The sequence below is a fragment of the Chiloscyllium plagiosum genome, unplaced genomic scaffold, assembly GCF_037043375.1.
Source record: "Chiloscyllium plagiosum isolate Xiang-an unplaced genomic scaffold, Cpla_swu_hap1 HiC_scaffold_5, whole genome shotgun sequence".
Taxonomy (NCBI): Eukaryota; Metazoa; Chordata; class Chondrichthyes; order Orectolobiformes; family Hemiscylliidae; genus Chiloscyllium; species Chiloscyllium plagiosum.
Window position 1 is genome coordinate 113,442,655 of NW_028270143.1, and position 27,647 is coordinate 113,470,301.

General features: G+C 44.2%; 1 protein-coding gene across 5 annotated transcripts in view; it reads right to left on the reverse strand.

Annotated features, from left to right (window-relative positions):
• The window catches only part of dpp6a (dipeptidyl-peptidase 6a), a 1,528,415-nt gene that overhangs the window by 556,668 nt on the left and 944,100 nt on the right, over positions 1 to 27,647 (reverse strand). For all 5 annotated transcript variants that reach the window (XM_043690726.2, XM_043690729.2, XM_043690724.2 and 2 more), the window contains exon 2: positions 22,917 to 23,031. In XM_043690726.2, coding sequence (XP_043546661.2) covers positions 22,917 to 23,031 — 115 coding nt within the window. The remainder of the gene's footprint in view (positions 1 to 22,916; positions 23,032 to 27,647) is intronic.

Sequence of the window (27,647 nt, forward strand, 5' to 3'; positions counted from 1 at the left end):
TAGAGAGTTGACCAACAGAGAGTGTGAATGCATACATCATAAAGAAATCATCTTAAAGACTCTTTGAATATACAGTCAGTTCACCTATAGCACGGTAGTTCAGTTCATGTGTAATCCCATGTTGTAAGAAAATCGCACAATAGCAGCACCATGTAAACTAATGGGACAAGAATCATGTTATGACCAATACACGCTTTAAATTTCACACTTTAGAGACAGCATCTCCAGTTCATCAATTGTGTTATAGCGAGTTTGTGTTAACAAAACGTACATTATAACAGAATGACCTGTATACAAATTTGCAGAGCAAGTTACCGCACAATGTGAAATGTCACTTTAAAGCCTAGCTAATGCATAATCCTCAGCCAGGCTGTTAAATAGTTTCTCTACTGCATTTTAACTCAAATCAAAGATTAAATTGAATCTGTACAGTGTGGTCACAGGCCATTCGGCCTAACAAGTCCACACCATCTCTCCAAAGAGCATCTCACTCAGACTCACTCCCCTACCTTATTCCATAACCCCGCATTTCCCATGGTCAATTCACTTAACCCACACATCTTTGGACCGTGGGAGGAAATTGGAGCATGTGCAGGAAACCCACACAGACAGGGTGAGAATGTTCAAACTCAATACAAACAGTTACCCTTGGGTGGAATCAAATCTGTGTCTCTGGTACTATGAGGCACTCTGCTGCTCAAATTATTCCAACATTACCACACATGCATTGAGATAAGTATTTGATTTACTTAATACTGCTGAATAGATCAAAGGTCAAAAATACAACTTAAAGAATTCTAATAAATTTGTCATGATTGACTTCCCCCTCACGACGCTTTGCTGACTGTTTGATTAATCGATGTACTGTATTTACTTGTGTAAAAGTCGATCTCATGTAAAAGTCAACCTTTTATTTTGGGCCAAAAAGTCCTGTATTTGTCATGTATCTCGTGTAAAAGTCGACCTGATTATATCGCATTATAAACCTCATACAAAGAAAACTGCATGTTCCCATTAATCCACTTAAACAAAATCATATTCATTCATTCATTCATACAGGTAACTCTACTCATTGCTCTTTGTTTACTATATTGCGTCTCAATTCATTCATTCATTCATTCATAACTCTACTTAGCCCACTTGGTTTACTACAGCACATTCTGATTCATTCATTCATTTAGATCAGTACTAAGTTTATCGGTACTTAACACAGTTTGTTCACTATACATCCAAAAGTTAATATTGTTAAAAAGTTAATCATTTTGATTGGTGCTATTATATCTGATTAAAAATGAGATATATTAGCTACATATCGGTAGCTAGAATTTAATAAATGTTTCATTTTAAGTGTGCCATTATACCTGGTCACGACAATGTTGAACAGTGTGATTTTGCAGGATTTCAATGAATCTTTGACATGTTAAATTTATGTACCACTATGTATAAATAAAATTTCCTACCAGTAATGCATTCTTGTTTCTCTTGCTTTTAGCTGGTAATTACCTTTACCATAATTCACTGTTTTTTTCTTCTTTACCTGGGATTAGTTGTGTGATCAAATTGACTTCTGCTAATAATACGGTATTTCAAACTACAGCATGAATTTCAGCCCCTCAAAACTGGTACCCGTGTACTAGTTGACCTTATAAATTGAACCTTTACAAATAGTCTAAAAAAATTTGACTTTTACATGAGTATATATGGTATTTTTGCTATTATAGGTTGGGACTCCATCATCCAAAATCTTCAGGTTCAAATGGTTTTCAGATAAAAAGTATTTTCCATTTTTGAGTCTACATACTCCATTCAATTCCATCTGTGCTCTCTAAAAGAAAACTTTGCTGAACCTGAACTGACACTTTTTTGATTAAAGGTGTCACACTGGCAGTTTTCCAGTCGTCTGGAACTTTTCATGAACCTAAGCATTGATGGAAGGTTATGACCAGTGCATCTACTTTCTCAGTAGCTACTTTTTATAAGTTTCCAGGATGCACTAGGATGCAGCTCATCGCAGAGTCACACAGCAATGAAACAGACCTTTGAGTTCAACATATCCATGTTGACCAGATATCCCAACCCAATCTAGTCCCATTTGTCAGTACCCAGCCCGTATCCCTCCAGACCGTTCCTATTCATATACCCATCTAGATGTCTTTAAAATGTGGTAATTATACCAGCCTCTACCACTCCCTCTGGCAGCTCATTCCACACACACACCACCCTCTGCACGAAAAAGTTGTCCCTTAGGACACTTTTATACCTTTCATCTCTCACCCTAAAACTATGCCCTCTAGCGCTGGACTCCCCCACCCCAGGGAAAAAAAAAACCTTGTCTATTTATCCTATACATGCCCCTCGTAATTTTATAAACCTGTATAAGGTCGCCCCTCAGTCTCCGAATCTCCAGGGAAAACAGCCCCAGTCTATTCGGCCTCTCCCCATAGCTCAAATCCTCCAACCCTGGCAACATCCTTGTAAGTTTTTTCTGAACCCTTTTAAGTTTCACAACATCTTTCCGATAGGAAGGAGATGAGAATTGCACACAATATTCCAACAGTGGCCTAACAATGTTCTGTATAGTCGCAGCATGACCTCTCAACTCCTGTACTCAATGCTCTGACCAATAAAGGAAAGCATACCAAATGCCTTCTTCACTATCCTATCTCCCTGTGACTCCACTTTCAAGGAGCTAGGAACATGCACTCCAAGGTCTCTTTGTTCAGCAGCACTCCCTAGAACCTTACCATTAAGTGTATAAGTCCTGCTAAGATTTGCTTTCCGAAAATGCAGCGCCACGCATTTATCTAAATTAAACTCCATCTGCCACCTCTCAGCCCATTGGCCCATCTGGTCAAGATCCCGTTGTAATCTGAGGCTCTTCGCTGTCCACTACACCTCCAATTTTCATGTCATTTGTAAACTGACTAACCATACCTTTTATGTTTACATCAAAATCATTCATATAAATGATGAAAAGTCGTGGACCCAGCACCAATCCTTGTGGCACTCCACTGGTCACAGGCCTCCAGTCTGAAAAACAACCCTCACCATCACCCACCGTCTTCTACCTTTGAGCCAGTTCTGTATCCAAATGGCTAGTTCTCCCTTTATTCTGTGAGATCTAACCTTGCTAACCAGTCTCCCATGGGGAACCTTATTGAATGCCTTACTGAAGTCCATATAGATTACGTCCACCGCTCTGCCCTCATCAATCCTCTTTGTTACTTCTTCAAAAAACTCAATCAAGTTTGTGAGACATGATTTCCCACGCACAAAGCCATGTTGACTATCCCTAATCAGTCCTTGCCTTTCCAAATACATGTACATCCTGTCGCTCAGGATTCCCTCCAACAACTTGCCCACCACCGAGGTCAGGCTCACCCGTCTATAGTTCCCTGGCTTGTCCTTACCACCTTTCTTAAACAGTGGCACCAACCTCCAGTCTTCTTCTCAGATATACTCAATGAATTCTGCTGTGCTGTCCTGCCTTTTCATGTGCCTTCATTTCCTCATGGCTTATTCCCTGTTCTACTGAACAGATACTGTTTGGGGACGATAGATTACTTACAACAGTGTCTTTTCCCATTGTTATTTCTTATGTCCAGCCACACGGATTCTGCAACATTCTGCCTCATTGCAACTCACAGTATACTGAGAGGACTAGATAGAGTGGCCATGTTTTCATTAGTAGGAGAGACTCAGATCCAAGGGCACAGCCTCAGAGTGAAGAGATGCCCCTTGAGAAGGGAGATGAGGAGGAATTTCTTCACTCAGATGGTGGTGAATCTGTGAAACTCATTGCTGCAGAAGTCATAGAGTCATACAGCATAAAAAGAAACCCTTCAGTCCAACTCGTCCATGCTGACCAGATTTCCCAAACTAAATCCTTCCCATTTGCTTGTGTTTGGCCCATATCTCTCTGAACCTTTCATAGTCATGTACCTGTCCAAACGTCTATTATATGTTCCAACTATACGTGCATCTACTTCTGGCAGTTCATTCCATACATGCACCACCCGCTGTGTGAAAAAATTGCCCTCAGGTCTCTTTTAAATTATTCTCATCTCACCTTAAAATTATGCTCTCTATTTTTGGACTCCCCTGCCCTAGGGGACAAACCTTTGCTATTTACCTTATCTATCCCCTTCATGATTTTATGAACCTCTATAAGGTCACCCCTCAACCTCCTGTGTTAAAAGTCTCAGACTATCCAGCCTCTCCTTATAACTCAAACCCTCCAGTCCCAGTAACATCCTTGTCAACCCTTTCTGCATCTTTTCCAATTTATCCTTCCTGTAGCGCTGGGGACCAGAACTGTACACAGCACTCCAAAGAGTGGCTTCACAATGTCCTGTGCAGCCACAACATGACCCTGTGGAGGCCAAGTCATTGAGTGTCTTTAAGACAGAGCCAGGCAGGTTTTTGTTGAGGAGAAAGTAACGATTGCTGACGCTGGAGATCAGAATCGAGAATGTAGTGCTGGAAAAGCGCAGCAGGTCAGGCAGCATCCGAGGAGCAGAAAAATCGACATTTCGGGCATAAGCCCTTCATTCCTGATGAAGGACTTCTGCCCGGAACGTCGATTCTCCTGCTCCTCAGATGCTGCCTGACCTGCTGTGCTTTTCCAGGTTCTTGATTAATAAGGGGATCAAGCACTATAGGGAGGAGGCTGGAGAATGGGGATGAGAAGCAGATCAGCCATGATTGAATGGTGGAGCAGATTCAAGGGGTTGAATGGCCTAATTCTGCTCCCTTATCTAATCATTTTATAATCTAAGATCATTTCTTAACCTATCACATACTACTAAAGCTACCTCAGCACCATTTCCTTCCTGCTTGTCCTGTTGAAGAGTCACATATCCCTGAATATTTAATTCTCAAATTTGATCTTCTTGTAATCATGTTTTCTTGGTATAAAGTCACATCCATTAACCGAAGATGGAGGGTCACAAGGGTAATAGGGTTGACAGATTGTTGAGGATATGCAACAGTTTAGGGGATGAGCAAGCATAATCTCACCATGTAGAAACACTATCAAACTCAGCATGGAACATGCTATCAGAGGAGAAATGACTGCAGCCAGCATGCGAGTTTTTATTTGTGTAGAGTCGAGTTAGATCTTGCATGTTTTGACCAACTAAAGTGTCTGCCTGTTAATCAGGAATCCGGTGCAGATGATCCAGTTCGGCTGCCCTCAGGGGTTACAATGCCATCTTTTCTCCAGATTCCAATGAGATCACTTGAAGTCATGCATTCAAAGTACATTTTCATCTGACTGCCACTTTCACATGATCTCTCTTGCAAACAGTGTTGAAAAATGTGTTGCTGGAAAAGCGCAGCAGGTCAGGCAGCATCCAAGGAGCAGGAGAATCGACGTTTCGGGCATAAGCCCTTCTTCAGGAATGAGGAGGGTGTGCCAAGCAGGTTAAGATAAAAGGTAGGGAGGAGGGACTTGGGGGAGGGGTGTTGGGAATGCGATAGGTGGAAGGAGTTTAAGGTGAGGGTGACAGGCCGGAGAGGGGGTGGGGGCGGAGAGGTCGGGAAGAAGATTGCAGGTCAAGAAGGCGGTGCTGAGTCCGAGGGTTGGGACTGAGATAAGGTGGGGGGAGGGGAAATGAGGAAGCTGGAGAAATCTGCATTCATCCCTTGTGGTTGGAGGGTTCCTAGGTGGAAGATGAGGCACTCTTCCTCCAGGCGTCGTGTTGCCATGGTCTGGCGATGAAGCAGGCCAAGGACCTGCATGTCCTTGGCGGAGTGGGAGGGGGAGTTAAAGTGTTCAGCCACGGGGCAGTTGAGTTGGTTTGTGCGGGTGTCTCAGAGGTGTTCTCAGAAACGTTCCGCAAGTAGGCGGCCTGTCTCCCCAATGTATAGGAGGCCACATCGGGTGCAGCGGATGTAGTAAATGATGTGTGTGGAGGTGCAGGTGAATTTGTGACGGATATGGAAGGATCCCTTGGGGCCTTGGAGGGAAGTGAGGGGGGAGGTGTGGGTGCAAGTTTTGCATTTCTTGCGGTTGCAGGGGAAGGTGCTGGGAGTGGAGGTTGGGTTGGTTGGGGGTGTGGACCTGACGAGGGAGTCACGGAGGGAGTGGTCTTTCCGGAACGCTGATAGGGGAGGGGACGGAAATATATCCTTGGTGATGGGGTCTGTTTGGAGGTGGCTGAAATGACAGAGGATGATACGATGTATCTGGAGGTTGGTGGGGTGGTAGGTGAGGACCAGTGGGGTTCTGTCCTGGTGGCGATTGGGGGGGGGGGCGGGGTTCAAGGGCAGAGGAGCGGGAAGTGGAGGAGATGCGGTGGAGAGCATCATCAACCACGTCTGAGGGGAAATTGCGGTCTTTGAAGAAGGAGCCCATCTGGGTTGTTCAGTACTGGACTTGGTCCTCCTGGGAGCAGATGCGGCGGAGGCGAAGGAATTGGGAATATGGGATGGCATTTTTACAGGGGGCAGGGTGGGAGGAGGTGAAATCTAGGTAGCTGTGGGAGTTAGTCGGTTTATAGTAAACATCCGTGTTGAGTCGGTCGCCCGAGATAGAAATGGAGAGGTCTAGGAAGGGAAGGGAGGAGTCTGAGACGGTCCAGGTAAATTTGAGGTCGGGGTGGAAGGTGTTAGTAAAGTGGATGAACAGTTCAACCTCCTTGTGGGAGCATGAGGTAGTGCCGATCCAGTCATCGATGTAGCGGAGGAAAAGGTGGGGGTGGTGCCAGTGTAGCTGCGGAAGATGGACTGTTCCACATATCCGACGAAGAGGCAGGCATAGCTGGGGCCCATGCGGGTGCCCATGGCTACTCCTTTGGTTTGGAGGATTGGAAAGAGAAGTTGTTCAGAGTGAGGACCAGTTCAGTCAGTCGAAGGAGGGTGTCAGTGGAAGGATACTGGTTGGTTCGGCAGGAAAGGAAGAAGCAGAGGGCTTTGAGGCCTTCGTGATGGGGGATGACTCCCTCGTCAGGTCCACACCCCCCACCAACCCAACCTCCACTCCCGGCACCTTCACCTGCTGCGCTTTTCCCGCCACACATTTTTCAGCTCTGATCTCCAGCATCTGCAGTCCTCACTTTCTCCTCTCTTGCAAACAGCAAGCAATACAGCAAGGGAGGAGACAGCAATCGAGAAGCTTCCCTATTGGTGCAAGCCTATCATCTTCCCTATTGGTGCAAGCCTATCATCTTCCCTATTGGTACAAACTCATCATCTTCCCTTCTGGTGCAAGCCTATCATCTTCCCTATTGGTGCAAGCCTATCATCTTCCCTATTGGTGCAATCCTCTCATCTTCCCTATTGGTGCAAGCCTATCATCTTCCCCATTGGTGCAATCCTCTCATCTTTCCTATTGGTGCAAGCCTATCATCTTCCCTATTGGTGCAAGCCTATCATCTTCCCTATTGGTGCAAGCCCATCATCTTCCCTATTGGTGCAAGCCTATCATCTTCCCTATTGGTACAAGCTTATCATCTTGAACAAATGCATGTTCTGGAATCATAGTGGAATGTTACTGCCACACAGCGCAAGAGCTGGGGGCTATAGGGGGTATGGGGCAGTGGAGGTGGGGCTGCTGCCTGGACCTTCATCCCAAGGCCACATTAGACAGGTTCAGCTTCGAGCCTTCTGATGTGCTGTAGGTAGATCCGCTATTTCATAAGGGAGAGAAACCAGGATATTGACCCAGCGACAGTGAAGGAATGGCAATATATTCCCAAATCAGGATGGTGAATGGCTTGGAGGGGAACTCGAAGGTGGTGCTGTTCCTATGTATTTGCTGCCCTTGTCTTTCTAGATGGAGGTGGTTGCAGGTTGGAAAGTGCTCTCTGAGGGGTCTTGGTGAATTTGTGCAGTCTCTCAATCTTCTGAATCTCACAGGCATCCTGTCATAAATGTAGATGGAAGGTCAGTGATCCTCTGTTTGCTCAGACTCACCTAGTGCCTGAGGCTGTGAGTCAGGCAGTCAGGGTTCCACGGAACATCCTACTGGTGAGCAGCTGCCTTCATGGACAGGGAAAGGCTTCCATTCCATCAATGTGCAGATCATCTGTAACCACGCCAGGCAGGGAATGCGGGTCTGTTACCCAGGCAGCTGTCAGAATGCTGATATTGTGGAACACTCACAGGTATCTTTCAGCCAACTTCGGCACACACAGGAGAGGACTGTTGACTTATGACAGCCCTTGGACACAAACAGACTGTCCCGGGGGAGAGATTCAGTGCTTCACCTCCTTTCCTCAGGGCCGTTATAGAGCAGACCATTAAGGTTCCTAAAGATGTGAATCAGAGCTGCCTGAATCAGTCAGGGAGTGCAATGCCATACACTCCAGATATAGTGCCCAACTTCATTGTTTGCTGTACTATCCATGGCCTAACTCCATAAAGGACACCGAGATAGAGGAGGGGGAGGTCTCCTCTGAGGAAGAAGCTAACGTTGAAGGTGCTGAGATGGTTGTGGAGGGCCCTCTCTCTCACTAAATCTGATACACCAGAAAATGATATGACGACCTGGGACAGGCAATAAATGCTGGCACACTCAGCAATGCCCACATCCCATAAGTGAATAAAAAGAACTTCATAACTCCCACTTCCAGGGGTACTGAGCTACATGTACATGTTTTTTTTTAGATTAGATTAGATTACATTACATTACAGTGTGGAAACAGGCCCTTCGGCCCAACAAGTCCACACCGACCCGCCGAAGCGCAACCCACCCATACCCCTACATTTACCCCTTACCTAACACTACGGGCAATTTTAGCATGACCAATTCACCTGACCTGCACATCTTTGGACGGTGGGAGGAAACCGGAGCACCCGGAGGAAACCCATGCAGACACAGGGAGAACGTGCAAACTCCACACAGTCAGTCGCCTGAGGCGGGAATTGAACCCAGGTCTCAGGCGCTGTGAGGCAGCAGTGCTAACCACTGTGCCACCATGCCGCCCACTAACATTCATATAATTGACTCCTAACTGTCTTTGGGCAGTTCAAGATGACCAACAAATGTTTCTTTTCTTGCTGCTTGCTATGGAGAAGTTGACTGGGAGGTCACTGCATGTCCAATTCAACAGTTCTCATTGATTGGTTTTGTTTTGCAGTTAAATTTTGAGTTACAGCAAAGTTCTTCTCCCTGCTTGTAACATGATAACTTTGAGCAGGAACCTGAGTTCTGTGTTAATGTTGCAGCTCAGTATCTGCAACATACTGAGTACTCCCACGAAGAGGGGCTCACTGTGGACTGCAATGTGCTGGGTGACCCCCTCCGATAAAGGTACGTCGAATCAGGGAAAACTCAACCTGAGGAAGGCTCCTCACATCCGTGACATCCTACTCGATGTGATTACTCCTATTCTGCCCTGTCATTCTTTACAGTCCTGTGAAATACTAGGATCCCACATTGTATCATCCCAATGGCTGCACATCCTCTGTGACTGAGCATCCAGGACTATGACTGACCAATTTCTAAAATCTGTTCATGGGCTATGGACATCACCGGCTCAGCCAGCATTTGTTGGTCATCTTGAACTGCCCAAAGACAGTTAGGAGTCAATTATATGAATGTCAGGCTGTAGGCCAGACCAGGTAAAGAAGGCAGAATTCCATCCCTGAGGATATTACCTAACCAGGTGGGTTTTTATAACAATCGACAGTGGTTGCATGATCACTAATTTCATTTAATTTTTTTAATTAATTCAAATTTCACCACCCTGCCACAATGGGTTTTGAACCCATGTCCTCAAGACTTTAGACTTGGGTTCTGGATAATGTGTCATGTTACATTAACACTATGCCACATGAATTCATTGCGAACTGCTGGGAAAAACCCACCTGGTTCACTAACACCCTTTAGGGTGCCATCCTTATCGGGTCTGGCCTACATGTGACTCCATACCCACAGCGTCGTGGTTTACTTTAACCCGCTCTCTGGGGCAATTAGGAATGGGCAATAAATGCTGGCCTAGTCAGCGATGCCTTCATCCTATGAATGAATAATAATAAAAAACATACCTCCCACAATAATGACGCTGACCCCACTATCCCCAAGTATGTTAGTTATGGCTGAGTTCAGAGGTATATTTCCACCATGGGCCTGAGCAGCCTCCTGGTCTCTAGCAATCCTGTGAGTCTCAGGGACCTCAGACATATCTTGCTCCACCATCTATGGGCTGGTGCCAGTCATGTGATCACCAGCCTGTGTCCTTGAATCCACTTGAGCAAAGGGACCCACCCAGGACTCAGTCAATGAGGCATGTTGAATCGACCATGCAGCAGTCTCACAATTGACTGCTCCTGTGTTGGTGAGTGAGTTCTCTGACACACCATAAGCTTCATCCTCAGAGATACTTGGACTGAAGGGCCACAGGGACTACTTCTCTTTGGGGAGTTGTTGACTGCTTGAGAAGAGAATTCAATGGTGAACAAACAGCACGCTTAATGAGAGGGAAATGTGAAAGTCGTTGCACTTCTGGGAAGAGCAGGCAACTATGATGCTCACCAGCGTCTCCCATGTCAAACTCTCCAGTGGCACAAGACTAGACTTGCTCCAGACTGGATTTTGGGTGGCATGGTGGCTCAGTGGTTAGCACTGCTGCCTCACTCCACCAGGGACACGGGTTCGATATCACTCTTGGTCTGTATGGATTTTGCACATTCTCACTGTGTCTGCGTAGGTTTCCTCTAGGTGCTCCAGTCTTCTCCCACAGTCAAGTTAGGTGGACTGGCCATCGGCCCAGGTCAGGGTGTCAGACTTTCTTCCCAAAAGGACCATTAGTGAACCAGATAGGATTTTACAACAATCAACTGTGGTCACATGGTCGCCATTGAGTAATTCCAGATTTTTACTCAATTGTCTTTAGAATACCACAGTACTTTGCTTGCAACTGAAATAAGCTGAAGGGCAGAACACTGAAGCACAGCATCCAGTACTGTTCGCAACTCCTCAGATACTGAAGCAGTCCATGTTCAAATGCAACAACATCTGGACAATATCCAGGCTTGGGCAAACAAGTGGCAAGCAACATTCACACCACACAAATGCCAGGCAATGACCATCGCTAATAAGAGCCATTCTAACCACAGCCCCTTGACATTCAATGGTATTACCCATCACTGAATCCCCCACTGGCAACATCCTTGAGGTTACCATTGACCAGAAGCTCAACTGGACTCACCACATAAACACAGCAGTTACAAGAACAGGTCAGAGACTAGGGATACTGTAGCGAGTAACTCACCTCCTGACACCCCAAAGTCTACCCACCATGTAGAAATTCACTGAAGATCCTTAGACAACACCTTCCAAACCCATGACTATTTCCATCTAGAAGGACAAGGGCAGCAGGTACTTGGAAACACCACAACCTGCAAGTTTGCCTCCAAGCCATTCACTACCCTGATTTGGAAATATTCCGCTATTCCTTCACATTCATTGAGTCAAACTCCTGGAATTCCCTCCCTACCAGCATTGTGGGCCAACCCACAGGAAGTGGACTGCAGCGATTCAAGAAGGCATCTCACCATCACCTGCTCAAGGGCAAATAGGGATGGGTATCAATGCTGGCCCAGCCAGTGACGCCCGTGTCCCACAACTGAATATAAAAAAAGTGATCTTGTGACAGAACTCGCCAGAAGCCATGGCAGACATGATGCCATCTATGACGATTATCTCTGTAGTTCAGCTCCAGAATGGAAAATCCCAGTTTACGTTTTTGAGGTGTTCATAACAGAGGATACAGAAATGCTGGGCTTTCTGACTTCAGTGGTGCTAGCTGTGAAAATCTGATGGCAGGTCGGAGCAGAAAGAATATGCAGATGGCACAATCAAAATCGTAGGAGTTTCTTGCGATACCATAAGTCAACTTTTACCACCCAGTATCAATCCACATATAGTTGCAGAGCTGCTTCAATTTTATGATGATTTAACTGGGTGGGAAAAAAAAGACAAACTTACTTTAAGTTGTTAAAAGAACATGCCACTTTTATGCTGCCTCGTTTATGCTGTCCCCAAACTTATTTTTTACAAATATCTGCAGCACGTCTCATAACTGTAGCATTTAATCTAGTGCAGTGGTGGGTTATTGGAAAGCAACTGATAAGTGTTTTATTTTGTACTGTTGTCTCTCAGCCACTGTTTACTTTGACGGTGCTGAACACAACGTTCAATGTGAAAGTTTGAGCCTCGCACTGGTTCATTTGCTTTTTGTTTTCATAACACTGTTAGAACACAATTCATTAATGTGACAACAGAACCTTGCCAAAACACTTATTCAATATTTCTGGAGGTGTAAATATGCTGTGAGTTCTTTTGTGTTCTTCTCCCATTGTTATGCTGAAGACTGAAATTTCGACAGCATCACCCTTTGTGTCAGTATCAGAAGGAGTTATTCGAAGATCAAAAACAAAATGCAAGTATTTGGATAATGCGTACAGTCCAAATCAATGCTGGGAAGTGTGTGGTGAAAACAAAGAAAATCACAGCATCCGTAGAGAGAGAGCAAGCTAATGTTTCGTGTCCAGATGACTCTTCACCAGATTCCAGCATCTGCAGTAATTTGCTCCTACGAAGAGTATGTTGATGCACTTTGAACACTGACAGACAATATAAATTGAGGGGTACAATTCTAAAGGGGGTGCAGGAGCAGACACCCCTGAGTGTGTTATGTGCACAGATTATTGAAGGTGGAGAGAGATGCACAGAGAAGTTAAAAAAAGCAGACACTTTTCCTGGCTTTATTCACAGGGGCATAAAGTAAAAGAGCAAGGAAGTGATGTTGAATTTGTAGAGAACATTTAGAGTCTACAGGCGTACAGCACGGAAGCAGACTCTTTGATCCAACTCATCCATGCTGACTGGGTATCCCAAACTGATCGAGCCTCACTTGCCATAATTTGGCCCAAATCCCTCTAAACTCTTCCTATTCATGTACTCATCCAGATGCCTTTTAAATGTTGGAATTGTACCAGCCTCCACCACTTCCTCTGGCAGCTTATTCCATACACACACCACCCTCTGCGTGATAAGACTACTCCTCAGGTCCCTTTTAAATCTTTCCCCTTTCACCTAAAATCTATGCCCTCTAGTTCTGGACTCACCTACCCTGAGGAAAAAGACCTTTGGCTATTCACCCTCTCCCTGCCTCTTATGGTTTTTCAACCTCAAAAAGGTCACCCCTCAGCCTGCAGTGAGCTGAGGTGTCAACCTGGTGAAGTCCCCAAACAGGACTACTTGTGTATCAAACAGCATAAACAGCAAGTGATAGACAGGCTAAGCCATCTCACAACCAATGGATCAGATCTAAGCTCTTGCAGTCCTGCCACTTCCTGTTGGGAATGGTGATGGACAATTAAACAACTCACTGGAGAAGGAGGCTCCACAAATATCCCCATCCTCAATGATGCAAGAGCACAGCACATCAGCGCAAAATGCAATTTTCAGCCAGAAGTACCGAGTGGATAGTCCATCCTGGTCTCCTCCAGTGGTTCTCCAGCATTACGGACACTAGTCTTCAGCCAATTCGATTCACTCCACGTGATATCAAGAAACAGTTGGAGACACCGGATACTGCAGGGGCAACGGCTCCTGACAACATTCCAGCAATAGTACCAAAAGCTTGTGCTCCAGAACTTGCCACTCCCCTAGCCAAGCTGTTCCAGTACGGTCACAACACTGGCATCTACTCAACAACATGCAAAATTGCCCAGGTTATGTCTTGTACAGAAAAAAGCAGGACAAATACAACCCAGCCAATTACTGCCCCATCAGTCTACTCAGTAAAGTGTGGAAGGTGTCATCAACAATGCTATCAAGCAGCACCTGCTCACCAATAACCTGCTCAGTGATGCCCAGTTTGGGTTCTGCCAGGCTCACTCAGCTCCTACTTCATTACAGCCTTGGATCAAATATGGACAAAACAGCTGGATTCCAGAGGTGAGGCAAGAGTGATAGCCATTGATGTCAAGGCTGCATGTGACTATTTAAGGAGCCCTAATGAAACTGAAATCAATGTGTACTGGTAAACTCTTCAGTGACTGGGCGAAAGTGAGGACTGCAGATGCTGGAGATTAGAGTCAAGATTAGAGTGGTGCTGGAAAAGCACAGCAGGTCAGGCAGCATTCAAGGAGCAGGAAAATCGACATTCTGGGCAGGAGCCCTTCATCAGGAAGATGACTGTGGTTGTGGGAGGTCAGTCATACAGGACATCTCTGCAGGAGTTCTTCAGGATAGTGTCCTAGGCCCAACCAGCTTCAGCTGCTTCATCAATAACTTTTCCACCATCATAAAGTCATAAGTGGGGAGGTTTGCCAATGATTTCAGGTCAGAGGCTAGGAATATTGTGATAAGTTATTTACCTCCTGACTCCCCAAAACCTGCCCACCATCTACAAGGAGATAGTGAGGACTTCAGATGCTGGAAAGTCAGAGTCGATAAAGTGTGGAGCTGGAAAAAGCATAGCAGATCAAGCAGCATCAGAACAGCACGAGAGTCGACATTTTGGTCAGGATCCATCTACAAGGCACATGTCAGGAATATAATGGAATACTCCCCACTTGCCCAATTGAGTGCAACTCCAACAACACTCAAGAACCTTTACACCATCTCGGACAAAGCAGCCTGCTTGATTGGCACTATATCCACAAGCATTCACTCCCTTCACCACCAACACTCCGCAGCAGCACTGTGTACTGTCTACAAAACGCACTGCAGAAATTCATCATAGATCCTCAAACAGTACCTTCCAAAACCATGACCACTTCTATCTAGAAAGACAAGGTAGCAGATACAGGGGAACACCAAAACATTCAAGTTCCCTTCCAAGCCACTCGCCATCCTTACTTAGAAATATATTGTCATTCCTTCAGTGTCGCTGTGTCAAATCCTCGAATTCCCTCCCAAATGGCATTGTGGGTCAACCCACAGCTCACTACCATCTTCTCAAGAGCAACTAGAGATAGGCAAAACAATGCTGGTCAACCAGCAATGCCCTCATCCCACAAATGAATATATTAAAAAAACAGTTTAACAACGTCCTTCCAAAGCAGGGAGACCAGAATTCTAAAACTGACCTTACCAATGTCTTGTACAGCTGCAACGTGAGATCCCAACTCCTATAGTCAATGCACTGACTAATGAAGACAAGCGTACCAAACACCTTCTTCACTACCCTGACTACCTATGATTTCACTTTCAAGGAATTATGCACCTGCACCCGTAGGTCCCTTCATTCAGAACACTCCCCAAGGCCCTACTATTAGCTGTGTAATGATTTGCCTTACTAAAATGCAACGCTTCACATTTATCTGAATTAAACTCTATCTGCCAGTCCTTGGCCCATTGGCCCATCTGATCAAGGTTCTGTTGTACTCTTCACTGTCCACAACACCACCAATTTTGGTGTCATCTGCAAATTTATGAACCATACCTCCTAGGTTCACATCCAAATCATTTATATAAATGACATAAAGGCTGAACCCATCATGGATCCTTGCAGCACACCACTGTCCATAGGCCTCCAGTCTGGAAAACAACCTTTTACCACCATCTTTTGTTTCCTACCTTCAACCAATTTTGTATCTAATTAGATATTCCATGCAATCTAACCTTGCTACAGTCTTCCATACAGAATCTTATCCAACATCTTGCTGAAGTTTATATTGCCTTTGCCTTCATCAATCTTCTTTGTCACTTCTTCAGAAAAATCTATCAGGTTAGTGAGACATGATTTCCAATGCACAATGCCATGTGACTATCCCTAATCAGTCCTTGCCTTTCCAAAATACATATAAGTTCTGTTCCTCAGAATCCCTCCAACTTCCCCACCACTAATATCAGGCACAACAGTCTATAATTCCCTGGCTTTTCTTCATCGCCTTTCTTAAATAGTGGCACCATGTTATCCAACTTCCAGTCTTCTGGCACCTCACACATGGCTATCATTGACACAAATATCTCAGCAAGAGGTCCAATAATCTCTTCCCCAGCTTTGCACAAAGTTCTGGGATATACCTGATTTGGTCCCTGGGATTTATCCACCTTTATGTGTTTTAAGATCTCTAGCACCTTCTGTTCTGTAATCTGGACACTTTCCAAGATATTACCATTTATTTCCCAAGTTCTCTAGCTTCTGTACCCTTCTCCACTGTAAATACTGACATGAAATACATGTTTAGTGTCTCACCCATCTCCTGTGGGTCCACACATAGCCCTGCTGATCTTTAAAGGATCTCCCCTATTCTCTCCCTAGTTACTCTTCTTCCCTTAATGTAACTGTAGAATCTGTTTGGATTCTCCTTAACCTATTTGACAAAGATTTTTTGCCCTCTTGATTTCCATCTTACGTATACTCCTACTGCCTTTATTATTCATCAAAGGATTCACTCAATCCCAGCTGTCTATACCTGACATATACCTCCTTCTTTTATCTTGACCAGAGTCTCAATTTCTCCAGTCATTCAGCATTGCCTAAGCTCACAGCTTTGCCCTTCACCCTAACAGGAGCATACTGTCTCTGAACTCTCATTATCTCATTTTAAAGGCCCCTCACTTTGCACTTTCCCTTTGCCTGTGAATGGCTCCCTGAATCAACTTTCGAAAGTTCTTGCCTCACACCGTCAAAGTTGGCCTTACTCCAGTTTAGAACTTTAAATCAGAACTTGTTCAGCCTCAGCTGGAGTACTGTGAACAGTTATGGGCATCACATAATTGGAAAGATAGTGGAGCATTATTGGAGGGAGAGAGAGTAGATTAGATTCTCTGCAGGATGGAAATAGGCCCAACAAGACAACACCAACCATCTAAAGAGTAACCCATTCCCCTAAACACTTCGGGTAGTTTAGCAATGGCCAATTCATCTAACCTGCACATCTTTAGATTGTGGGAGGAAACCAAACAAGCCCACACAAACACGGTGAGAATATGCAAACTCCACACAGATAGTAACCCACTGCAGGAATTGAACCCAGGTTCCTGCTGCTGTGAGGCAGTAGTGCTAACCACTGAGCCACCATGCCACCCACAGGGTGCAGAGTGAAGAAACCATTTACTAACATGGTTCCAGGTTTGAGACGCCTCAGCTGTGAGGATAGATTTCAGAAGTTGGGACTGCTCTCCCTGGAGAGAAAAAGATGAAGAGAAAATCTGATTGAGGTTTTTAAACTCATGAATGGACAGGAATGAGTAGATAGGGTGAATCTGTTTTCATTGTAAAAGAAACAAGAATGAGTGAATACAGATTTAAAATGATGTGCAAATGAAGCAATTTCACACTGTTCACACAGTGACTGGTTAGGGTATGGAATGTATTGATTGGAAATGTGGTGGAAGCAGGTTCAATTGAGGCATTTGAGAGGGTATTGGATGGTTATTTGAATTGAAGTGTGTGCAGTGATTTGGTGAAAAGGCAGGAAACTAGTCTAGAGCTGGTGCAGACATGACGGACTGAATGGAAATTTCTGTGAAGTGCTTTTGCAAACAAATATCACAGCAAACAGATGCTTCAGCCTGAACCTACAATTTTGTAGCAAACTGGGTTAGAAGTCAGCAATAGTGCAGCGATAGAGCAATTATGCCTCGGAATCAGAAGGCTCTGGGTTCAAACCCACTCCCAGTAACTCGAACTCAAAATCTACACTGGCTCTTCAGTGAAGTGCAGACTACCAGTGCTATCTTTCAGACGAGTCTTTAAACTGGGGCAATCTGCCATCTCCAGAGGGTGTATAAGGTCCAGTAGTAGTTTCTCCTTATGCCCTTGCTAACGATTAACACTTGAAATGGGATATTGGGACTTCATCTCATCGCTGCGAGATGGACTTTGTGGTGCATAACTGCTGAGGATCCTGTGTTCTCAGAAATGCTGACACTTCATCACACCACAAATCAAGAACATTTCCGAAAGATTCTCAAGATCCTATAAAGAGGAGAGGAGGAAAAAGCAGGGAGAGAAAATTGCTCCAGTTGTCTCTAGTCATGTCGCGAATGCATTCTAAATAAAATTCAGTTTGGCTCAGCAGTAACACATTTACAAAATATCATGAGTCCTGAGCCTGCTTCAGGATTTGAAGAAAAAATGAAGGAATGTGTGCATTTGAGACATTAAACCAGTATCCTGTCTATTTGTTCAGTGCCTTGTGATACTACTCAAAGAGCAGCAGAGAAGCTCTGCTGAGCCCTCACCCAGACAAAGCTGGTCATGAACCTCCCTGCTGTGTGTAAGGAGCACTGCTGTGTGTTCACTAACTACCATACATGCTACGCATGACTACACATTAAGGAATGATTCATAGAGTCATAGAGCCACACAACACAGAAACTGACCCTTCAATCCCATTTCGTCAAATTCGATCAAATGCCTGCATTTGGCCCATATCCCTCTAAACCGTTCCTATTCACACACATATCCAAATGTTTTTTAAATGTTGCAAGTGCACCTGCATGTTCCACTTCCTCTGGCAGTTCATTCCACACATGAACCACTCTCTGTGTGAAAAAGTTGTCCCTCAGGTCCCTTTTAAATCTTTCTCTTCTTAAAAATATGCCCCCTAGTTTTGAACTCCCCCACCCTAAGGAAAAGACCTTTTGCTATTCACCTTATTTATGCCCCTCATGATTTCATAATCCTCAATAAAGTCACCCCCTCAATCTCCTACGCTCTGGTGAAAAAGGTTCCAGCTTATCCAGCCTCTTCTTGTAACTCAAACCCTCTACAGGCAACACTCTGGTAAATCTTTTCTGAACCCTCTCCAATTTGATAATATCCTTCCTATAGCAGGGTGACCAGAATTGTACACAGTACCCCAAAAGTGGCCTCACTAAAGTCCTGCACAAACTCAGTGTGACATCACAACTCCTGTATTCAATGGTCTGAGCAATGAAGGCAAGTATGCTCAACGTCTTCTTAACCACCCTGCCCACCAGTGATGCAAATTTCAAAGAAATATATACCTGAACCCCTCTGTCTCTCTGTTCAACAACAGGACCCAGAGCCCTACCATTAACTGTATAAGTCCTGCCTTGTTTGTTTGACCAAAATACAATTTTTACCAAAATGATTCCTTGGCTGCGACAATTTGGGCATCTTGAGACATATTTTTGCTTTTTATATATAACAACCAGAACAATTCTTCTTTACAGTCATTTATCTTTGCTCTTCATAGACGCTACAGTCTTGGTCAACATAACGATTGTCACGGTGCTGAAAAGTAATTTATTTTATACATGGAATCATCTACAGTGTGGAAGCAGACCAGTATGCCCATTGAGTTCACACCACCCCTGCAAAGAGCATCCCTCCCACACCCACTCCCCTACCTACCCCTGCATTTCCCATGGCCAAGCCACCAAGCCTGCATATCCCTGGACACCAGGAACAATGTAACATAGCCAATCCACCTAAACTGCACACCTGTGGACTGTGGGAAGAAACTTGCACAGACACAGTGAGAATGTGCAAACTCCACACAGTCACCCAAGAGTAGACTGAAACCAGGTCCCTACAGTGTTAACCACAGAGTCACATAGATTTACACAGGACCTATGGCACAGAAACTGACTATTTGACGCATTTACCTAGCTGATGCCTATGCTTCACACCAGCTTCCTTCCATCTTCGCTCATCTGAATTGATTATCGCAATCGAATCTTCCTTTCTCCTACATGTGCGATTCTAACCTCCTCTGAGATGCATCCATTTTATTCCTGCAACCACTCCCTGTGCCAAGGAATTTCACATTCTCACCACTCTCTGGGTAAAGATGTTCATTCTAAATTCCCCATTGGATTTCTTGATCATTGCCTTCTATAGATGGCCTTGACCGCCCATACAAGCATTCTCATAGTGTGGACTCGATGGGCTGAATGGCCTACTTCCACACTGCAGAGATTCTATGGATTTGCACAAAAGAGAAAGCATCCCACAAATTTAGCACCGGGATCAATGAGGTGTTTGATGTCAATATAAAACCGAAAATTGTTAGATTCGAAGTCCATCAATCTTCCACTGGTTCTTTGGAACTCTGCACCATTCTAAAAACCATTTGCTCATGCAGTATGTTGTTACTTATTCATAGCACTTTCACACTGCTAGGCCATTTTGGAAGGCAGTTAATAATCAACCACCTTGCTGTGAGTCTGGAGTTACCTGTAAACCAGACCAAGTAAGGATGGCAGACGTCTATCCCTAAATGGCTTCAATGAACCAAACAGAATTTTATGACAATGGCTACATGGTTGTCAGCAATCTAGCTTTTTAATTCCAGATATTTACTGAATTTACATTTCACCATCTGCCATTCAAACCCAAGTCCACGGGACATTCAAACAAAAACAAAGATTATTGGAGAAACTTGGCAGGTCTGCCAGTATTTGTAAACAGGAAAACAGAGCCCAGCAAATTGAGTGCGTTCTGATAAAGGGCAACTGGACTCGAAATATTAACTCAGTTTTTCTCTCTACAGGTGCTGTCAGACCTGTGGAGTTTCTCCAGCACTCGTTGTTTTTGTTCTGAATTTCCAGCATCTGCAGTTCTGTGTGAGTATCAAAAAGAACATTAGGCCCAGGAATACTAGCCCAGGACCGCAGTAATTCAAGAGGCAGTTCAAAACCACCTAGTCCAGGACAAGCTTACTAATTTTTACAGATGAACCATAGAAAGCATCCTATCTGGATGCATCACTGTGTGGTTTGTCAACTGCTTTTCCCAAGACTGCAAGAAACCACAAGAGAATTGTGAAGGCAGCCCAGCCCATCATGATAACCAACCTTCCATCCATTAAGTCCACCCATGTTTCCCACATAATCAAAGACTCCTCCCACCTCAATTATATGCTCTTCCATCCTCTTCTGTATACACCTGAGTAGATTCAAGATCAGCTTCTTCCATGTTGTTATTGGACTTTTGAAATGACCCCTCAAATTTTAAGTTTAATGTTGATCTCACTCTTTGTGCACCAGATTTATACTAGGTTGCTCCAGGAAGCGAGAAAGGAGGTTGCTAAGCTGCTGGCCTCCTCACTCTCCATGGGAGTAATACCCGAGGACTGGAGGAAGGCGAATGTTGCTCCTCATTTCAAGAAGGGGAATAGAGAAATCCCTAGCAAATACAGACCAGTCAGTTTTACATCTGTGATCAGCAAGGTTTTGGAAAGAATTCTGAGGGATAGGATTTATGGCTATTTGGAAAATCATAGCGTGATTAAAGGCAGTCAGCATGGCTTTGTGAGGGGCAGGTGATGCCTCGCAAATCTTATTGAGTTCTTTGAGGAGGTGGCAAGACAGGTCGACAAATTTCGAGCAGTGGATGTGGTGTATATGGACTTCAGCAAGGCATTTGATAAGGTTCCCCATGGTAGGCTCATTCATAAAATCAGGAGGCATGGGATACAAGGAGATTTGGCTATCCTGATTCAGAATTGGTTGGCTGACAGAAGGCAGAGAGTGGTTGTAGATGGAAAGTATTCTGCCTGGATGACAGTGTTGAGTGGTGTCCCGCAGGGCTCTGTTCTTGGGCCTCTGCTTTTTGTAGTTTTTATAAATGACTTGGATGAGGAGGTTGAGGAGTGGGTTGGTAAATTTGCCGATGATACAAAGTTTGGAGGTGCCGTTGATAGTATCGAGGGGTATTGCAGGCTGCAGCTCAATATAGACAGGATGCAGAGCTGGGCTGAGAAATGGCAGATGGAGTTCAACCTGGATAAATGCGAAGTGATGCATTTTGGAAGGTCAAATTTGAATGCTGAATATAAGATTAAAGACAGGATTCTTGGCAGTGTGGAGGAACAGAGGAGTCTTGGTATTCAAGTGCATAGATGCCTCAAAGTTGCCATCCAAGTGGATAGGGTTATTTGGAAAGCATATGGTGTTCTCACTTTCATTAAGAGGGGGTTCAAGTTTAAGAGCCGTGAGGTTTTTCTGCAGCTCTACAAGACCCTGGTGAGACCGCACTTGGAATATTATCTCAAGTTCTGGGTGCCCTATTATAGAAAAGATACGGAGGCTTTGGAGAGGGTGCAAAGAAGGTTTACCAGAATGTTACCTGGACTGGAGGGCTTGTCTTAAGAAGAGAGGTTGACTAAGTTTGGACTTTTCTCTTTGGAGAGAAGGAGGAAGAGTGGTGACCTGATTGAGGTATACAAGGTAATGAGAAGTATGGATAGAGTCAACAGCCAGAGACCTTTTCCCAGGGGAGGATTGTCCGGCACAAGGGGTCATAGTTTTAAGATATTATGGGGAACGTATAGAGGAGACGTCAGAGGTAGGTTCTTTATACAGAGATTTGTGAACGCATGGAATGCGTTGCCAGCGGTGGTGGTGGAAGCAGAGTCATTAGGGACATTTAAGCAACTGCTGGATATGCACATGGACAGCAGTGAATTGAGGGTTGCATCGGTTAGGTTATTTTATTTTCGATTAGGAACAATCCTCGGCACAACATTGTGGGCCGAAAGACCTGAATTCCTCGCTCGAATACACTTAATGCGGTATGATCTGCCTGAACTGCACGCAAAACAAAACGTTTGACTGTACCTAAGTACATGCGATAATAATAAATCAAATCTAAATCACATCAATTATGGATGGGCCACAAATACTGGTCTTCAATCCCCAGATGCCATGAAAAAAGTTTAAAAGAGACTTGCGTACTCCTCCCAATGTGGCAAAAGTGGGTACTGCAGATGCTGGAGATAAGAGTCAAGATAAGAGTAGTGCTGGAAAAGCATTGCAGGTCAGAGCAGGTAAGGCTGATGAAGGGCTTTTGCCCGAAACATCGATTTTCCTGCTCCTCGGATGCTGCCTGACCTGCTGTGCTTTTCCAGCACCACTCTACTCCTCCCAATTTGGCCATCTGGTCATCATGTAAATGATGAGTTCCATGTGGTCCAATATTTTGGTTCCAAACTGTTAAATTCTTTCAGAGAAATTAAATCATGAAGTTGCTTACGTTCAGTAAGAAGGATAACCGAAGTAACAATCAGTGAGCAGATAACCAGGATGACCAGAAGTGCGATTGCAATTCCTTTCCAGTTTCTCTGAGGAGGGTTACTCCCCACCAGCTCCTGTCAAAGGAAAGAATATAATCAATGAATGATGAAAGAGAAACACATTGCTCATTTGCACCAGATGATTACACGGTTAACATTAAAATTAAAAGCAAACATAACCAGGTAAATTTATTTTGGCAATCAGCAAAAAGAAGGCCAGTTTTACAGAGGATGAAATGTTACAGCGGTTCATCGAATCTTCATCTTGCAGAAAGAAACTATTCGGCCCATTGACCATCCAAAGACCATCACATCCTATCCCATAATTCCACATGGCTAAGCCACCTAGCCTGCACATCCCTAACCACCACTGCGTGATTGATCCTCCAAACCTGCACATCTTTGGATTGTGGGAGGAAACCTACGCAGACACAGGGAGAATGTGCAACCTCTACACAGTCTGCCGAAGCTGGAACACCAGTGGATCCCTGGTGCTGCGGGATACCAGTGCTAACCACTGTGCTACCATGCTATCTTTGTTAGTCCTACCATTCAATGTTGGACCCTTTTTTGTTTTCAAGATCACAAGCAGAGGCCAAAACACGTCAGTCACCTGATGTATGTAAAAAAGGTGTGTGACACTAGCTGAAGGAACCTGTTAGGGTTTGATTGTTCACCAGTTCTTGTGGATCCAGGAAGAACAGACATGTTCCTGTGATGTTAAGAGCAGTCCTCACCTCAACTACCCATTATCCTCCATGAGCTAACACCCCAAGTCCCATATCAGGATTAGCTATAGTCTGTGGGCATTTCGTTTGGGTGCTTGGCTAGTGGTGGCACTGCCAGTGGCTGGCATGTCATGCTTGATGGACTGTGAAAGCTGATTTCCATCACTGTTCCTGCCTATTGATTCACATCAAGCTGTTTGTGCAGTGCCCAATATTATTTCTCAGACTTAACACTCTGCAACAAATTCAGATCTTTCAAGCTTGATGTTGCAAAATATACCACTTTGGCTGTTCTCTCTTTCCATTCTGCTCCCTCTAATTATCCCATCTCACTGTAGTTTTCTGTTTCTGTAAGCCTGGATGGAGATGAACAACAGGAAATTGAATGGCGGGGGACATTCAATGTGTGTGTATCAGGACAATGGAGATTGACCTGATACACACACACACACACACACACGGAAGAACTGACACACACATGGACATGGACGTGGACACACACACAAAAACATACATGTCCTTTCTATTACCCAAGGTCAGTGAAATCTCTGGTGGCATCCATTTCCCTAAAGATTCAGACAGCTTTATCAGTTTGCACCTCCAAGCTGTCTTCCTTTGGAGCTTGCCTTAATATTCAGTGTAAAATAGTACTATTTTAGCAGTCTAAATTAAATAGTCTCATTTTCCTGCTGCTTTGCTCCTGACCTTTGTTGAACTCCACAGAATACACCAGCTGTCTCACTTGTCTGCAGTGTCCCAAGATGCTATTATACTTAACCTAGCTGGTGGAGTTTAATGGGAAATACAAAGTGTGAAATAACCTCTAAAGTGCACTAGTAATGCATTTATCATCATTTTTACACTGTTACTGTATCTTGGCAGCTGTAAAACTATTTTATAAGGTGAGGTGGACAACAAGGGTCACCTTTTAGAAGGAGCCAAATAAGTGAATTTATATCAGCAATCACAATCTATCAGAGACCCTTACTGTGTGAATTAGAAATAAAAACATTTGTGCTTTTTTTGATCCTTGCACACTATTTATAGGACCACTATTTTCTTGAATAAGCTATTCACCTGATTGACCAACCATATCTAACAAGATGGCCGGAAGCGTTTTGAATCTTATTTAATTTTTCTACTTCTTTTGCATTCATAAGTGACATTGGAAAAATAAGAATTGTAGTAAGCACAGTGTTGAAGAAGATATCTCTGTTAGCTCTATTTTGTTACTTTGGTTCAAATTGAGAAATGGAGGTGAGGGGTCAAGTGCCATGGTCAGAAACGCCACCCAGACTGAGGTAGACAATGTAAAACAGGTACTTGTAAAGTAGGCACCTACATGTTTGAATGTTTTGAGGTTGAAAGGCTGCATTTTAAGGTGGGAGGAGAGAGATTTAAAAAAGACATGAGAGGCAACTTTTTTTACACAGAAAGTGATTCCCAGGGAATGAACTTCCTGAGGAAGTGGTGGATGTGGGCACAATTACATTGTATAAAAGACATTTGGATAGATACTTGAACAGGAAAGGTTTGAAGGGATATGGGCCAGTACCAGGTGGGTAGGACTAGTTTAGTTTGGGATTATGTTTGGCGTGGACTGGTTGGACCGAAAGGTCTGTTTCCATGTTGTATGACTCTGTGATTCTATAAGAAGAAATAAGCCACGTCATGGTTCTGAGATTCAGTTTTAATTCTTTCACAGAATATTGGTGACCCCAACAATGTCAGTACTTCTGACTCAGCGAGTCGTTAGTTCATGGAATGCCCTGCCAGTAACAGTGGTGGACTCTCCCTCTTTATGGGCATTTAAGAGGGCATTGGATAGGTATATGGAGGATAGTGGGTTAGTGTAGTTTAGGTGGGCTTGGATCGGCGCAACATCGAGGGCCCAAGGGCCTGTACTGCGCTGTATTCTTCTATGTTCTATGTTCTATGTTCTACTTATTGCCCATCCCTAATTGCCCTGAAGTGAGTATAAAGAGAATCAGAATTAAGTTGCTTATTTTAAACCATGAAACATAGAGGCCAGGTTTTTTTAATAAACAGCTGGAGATTGCTTTTGCATCTACATCTCCTTGAAGAATTTTGCTGCTGATATATGTCTTGAGATGCTTGTAAGATCTGTTCTTATGTTAAATTAAGCCGATAGCCTATTTCTGGAATTGGAACTAAGAGCTGGAGCTGCTACCTCTCACATTAGTTCAGGAAGTGGATATTTTGCAACCTCAGAGTTTGTTTTTAAAACCATGCATAATTGCATGATCTGGGCAACATATCATGGTCAGGTCATTAGGTATTTTCAAAGGTGAGAAAGATAGATATTTAACCAATCAGGGAATAAAAGGTTGAGGATGCAAGGCCAAAAAGTAGAACTGGGGATTATCAGATCCGCCATGATCTGATGGAATGGTGGAGCAGACGTGATGGCCTACTTCTGCTCCTATGGTTATCAGAATAAGATGTGGAAAACAGTGTGGTACAGTGGAACATGAATTTGTGTGCTTTCACATGAAGAGGCAGTTGAGAAATACCAGCCCCGCATCTTCCAATTTTCCTTTCATTTGAAAGGCAGCAACAGCTATTAGACGTATGAGAATGATTTGCACTGCACTAACAGTTGAAATCCAACAGCAGGCCGTCAGATCTCCAAAGCAATCCTCACCACCACCCCCTTGACGGAATTCAGATTGAATAAAATAGACAATGAATTCCTTTTAACTAAAACCCACTGGCACAAAACAATGCAAATGAATACAGTACTTCTTCAGGGACTTGACAGGATAGTTGTGGAAAGGTTGTTTTCCCTCATGGGAGAGTCTTGGACCAGAAGGTATAATCTCAGAATGAGCAGTCACACGTTTAATCTGGAGACAAGGAGGCATTTCTTCTTTCAGAGGGTAGTGAATCTGTGGAATTCTTTACCATAGATGGCTGTGCCATGAAGTATCAACAAGGCTGATAGAGACAGATTTATAATCAGTAAGGCAATCAGCACTTAGAGGGAAAAGGGAGGAAAGTGGAGTTGTGGATAATCAAGGATTGTGGGCGGCACGGTGGCACAGTGGTTAGCACTGCTGCCTCACAGCACCAGAGACCCGGGTTCAATTCCCGCCTCAGGCGACTGACTGTGTGGAGTTTGCACATTCTCCCCGTGTCTGCGTGGGTTTCCTCCGGTGCTCCGGTTTCCTCCCACCATCCAAAGATGTGCAGGGTCAGGTGAATTGGCCATACTAAATTGCCTGTAGTGTTAGGTAAGGGGTAAATGTAGGGGTATGGGTGGGTTTCGCTTCGGCGGGTCGGTGTGGACTTGTTGGGCCGAAGGGCCTGTTTCCACACTGTAATCTAATCTAATCTAAAAAAAATCAGATCAGCCATGATCTCACGGAACGGCAGAGCAGACTCGATGGGCTGAATGGCCTACTTCTCCTCCTATGTCTTATGGTCTTCAGGTTTTAATACTTACACAGGGGGTCATAGATGTCTGACTTATGAACCCTCATACTTCATTCAAGCCATAACTTTAAAGATCCAACATCCAAATTGTTCTGCATTGGGTTCCAGATGGCACACAAAATTGAAGACAGACTCCAAAATGGAACCTGTTCACAACCTGCACTATCCTTTATATCCATTGAGTTTATTTCTTACGAACGTATGTATGTGTGTGCGTGCATAAAGGTGTATGTATATTATTTCTTCATATATTTAACAACTTTCCAGACTGACTGTGAATGAAACACAAGCACTGCAAGGACATGACATTGTTTTCAATCAACACTCCTCTTAATTGACCTTTAACCCTTTTCCCTAAATTGTTGTCATGTAACATAATATATGATGGTTTGGAGTGCGTTTTCACTGTTTGACTGATAGGTTGATGATCCCGTTGTGTTACAAATGCCTGATTCTTGCCTCTGAAATATAGGGATACTGCACTTATTGTGTCAAATGGCTGTTCCT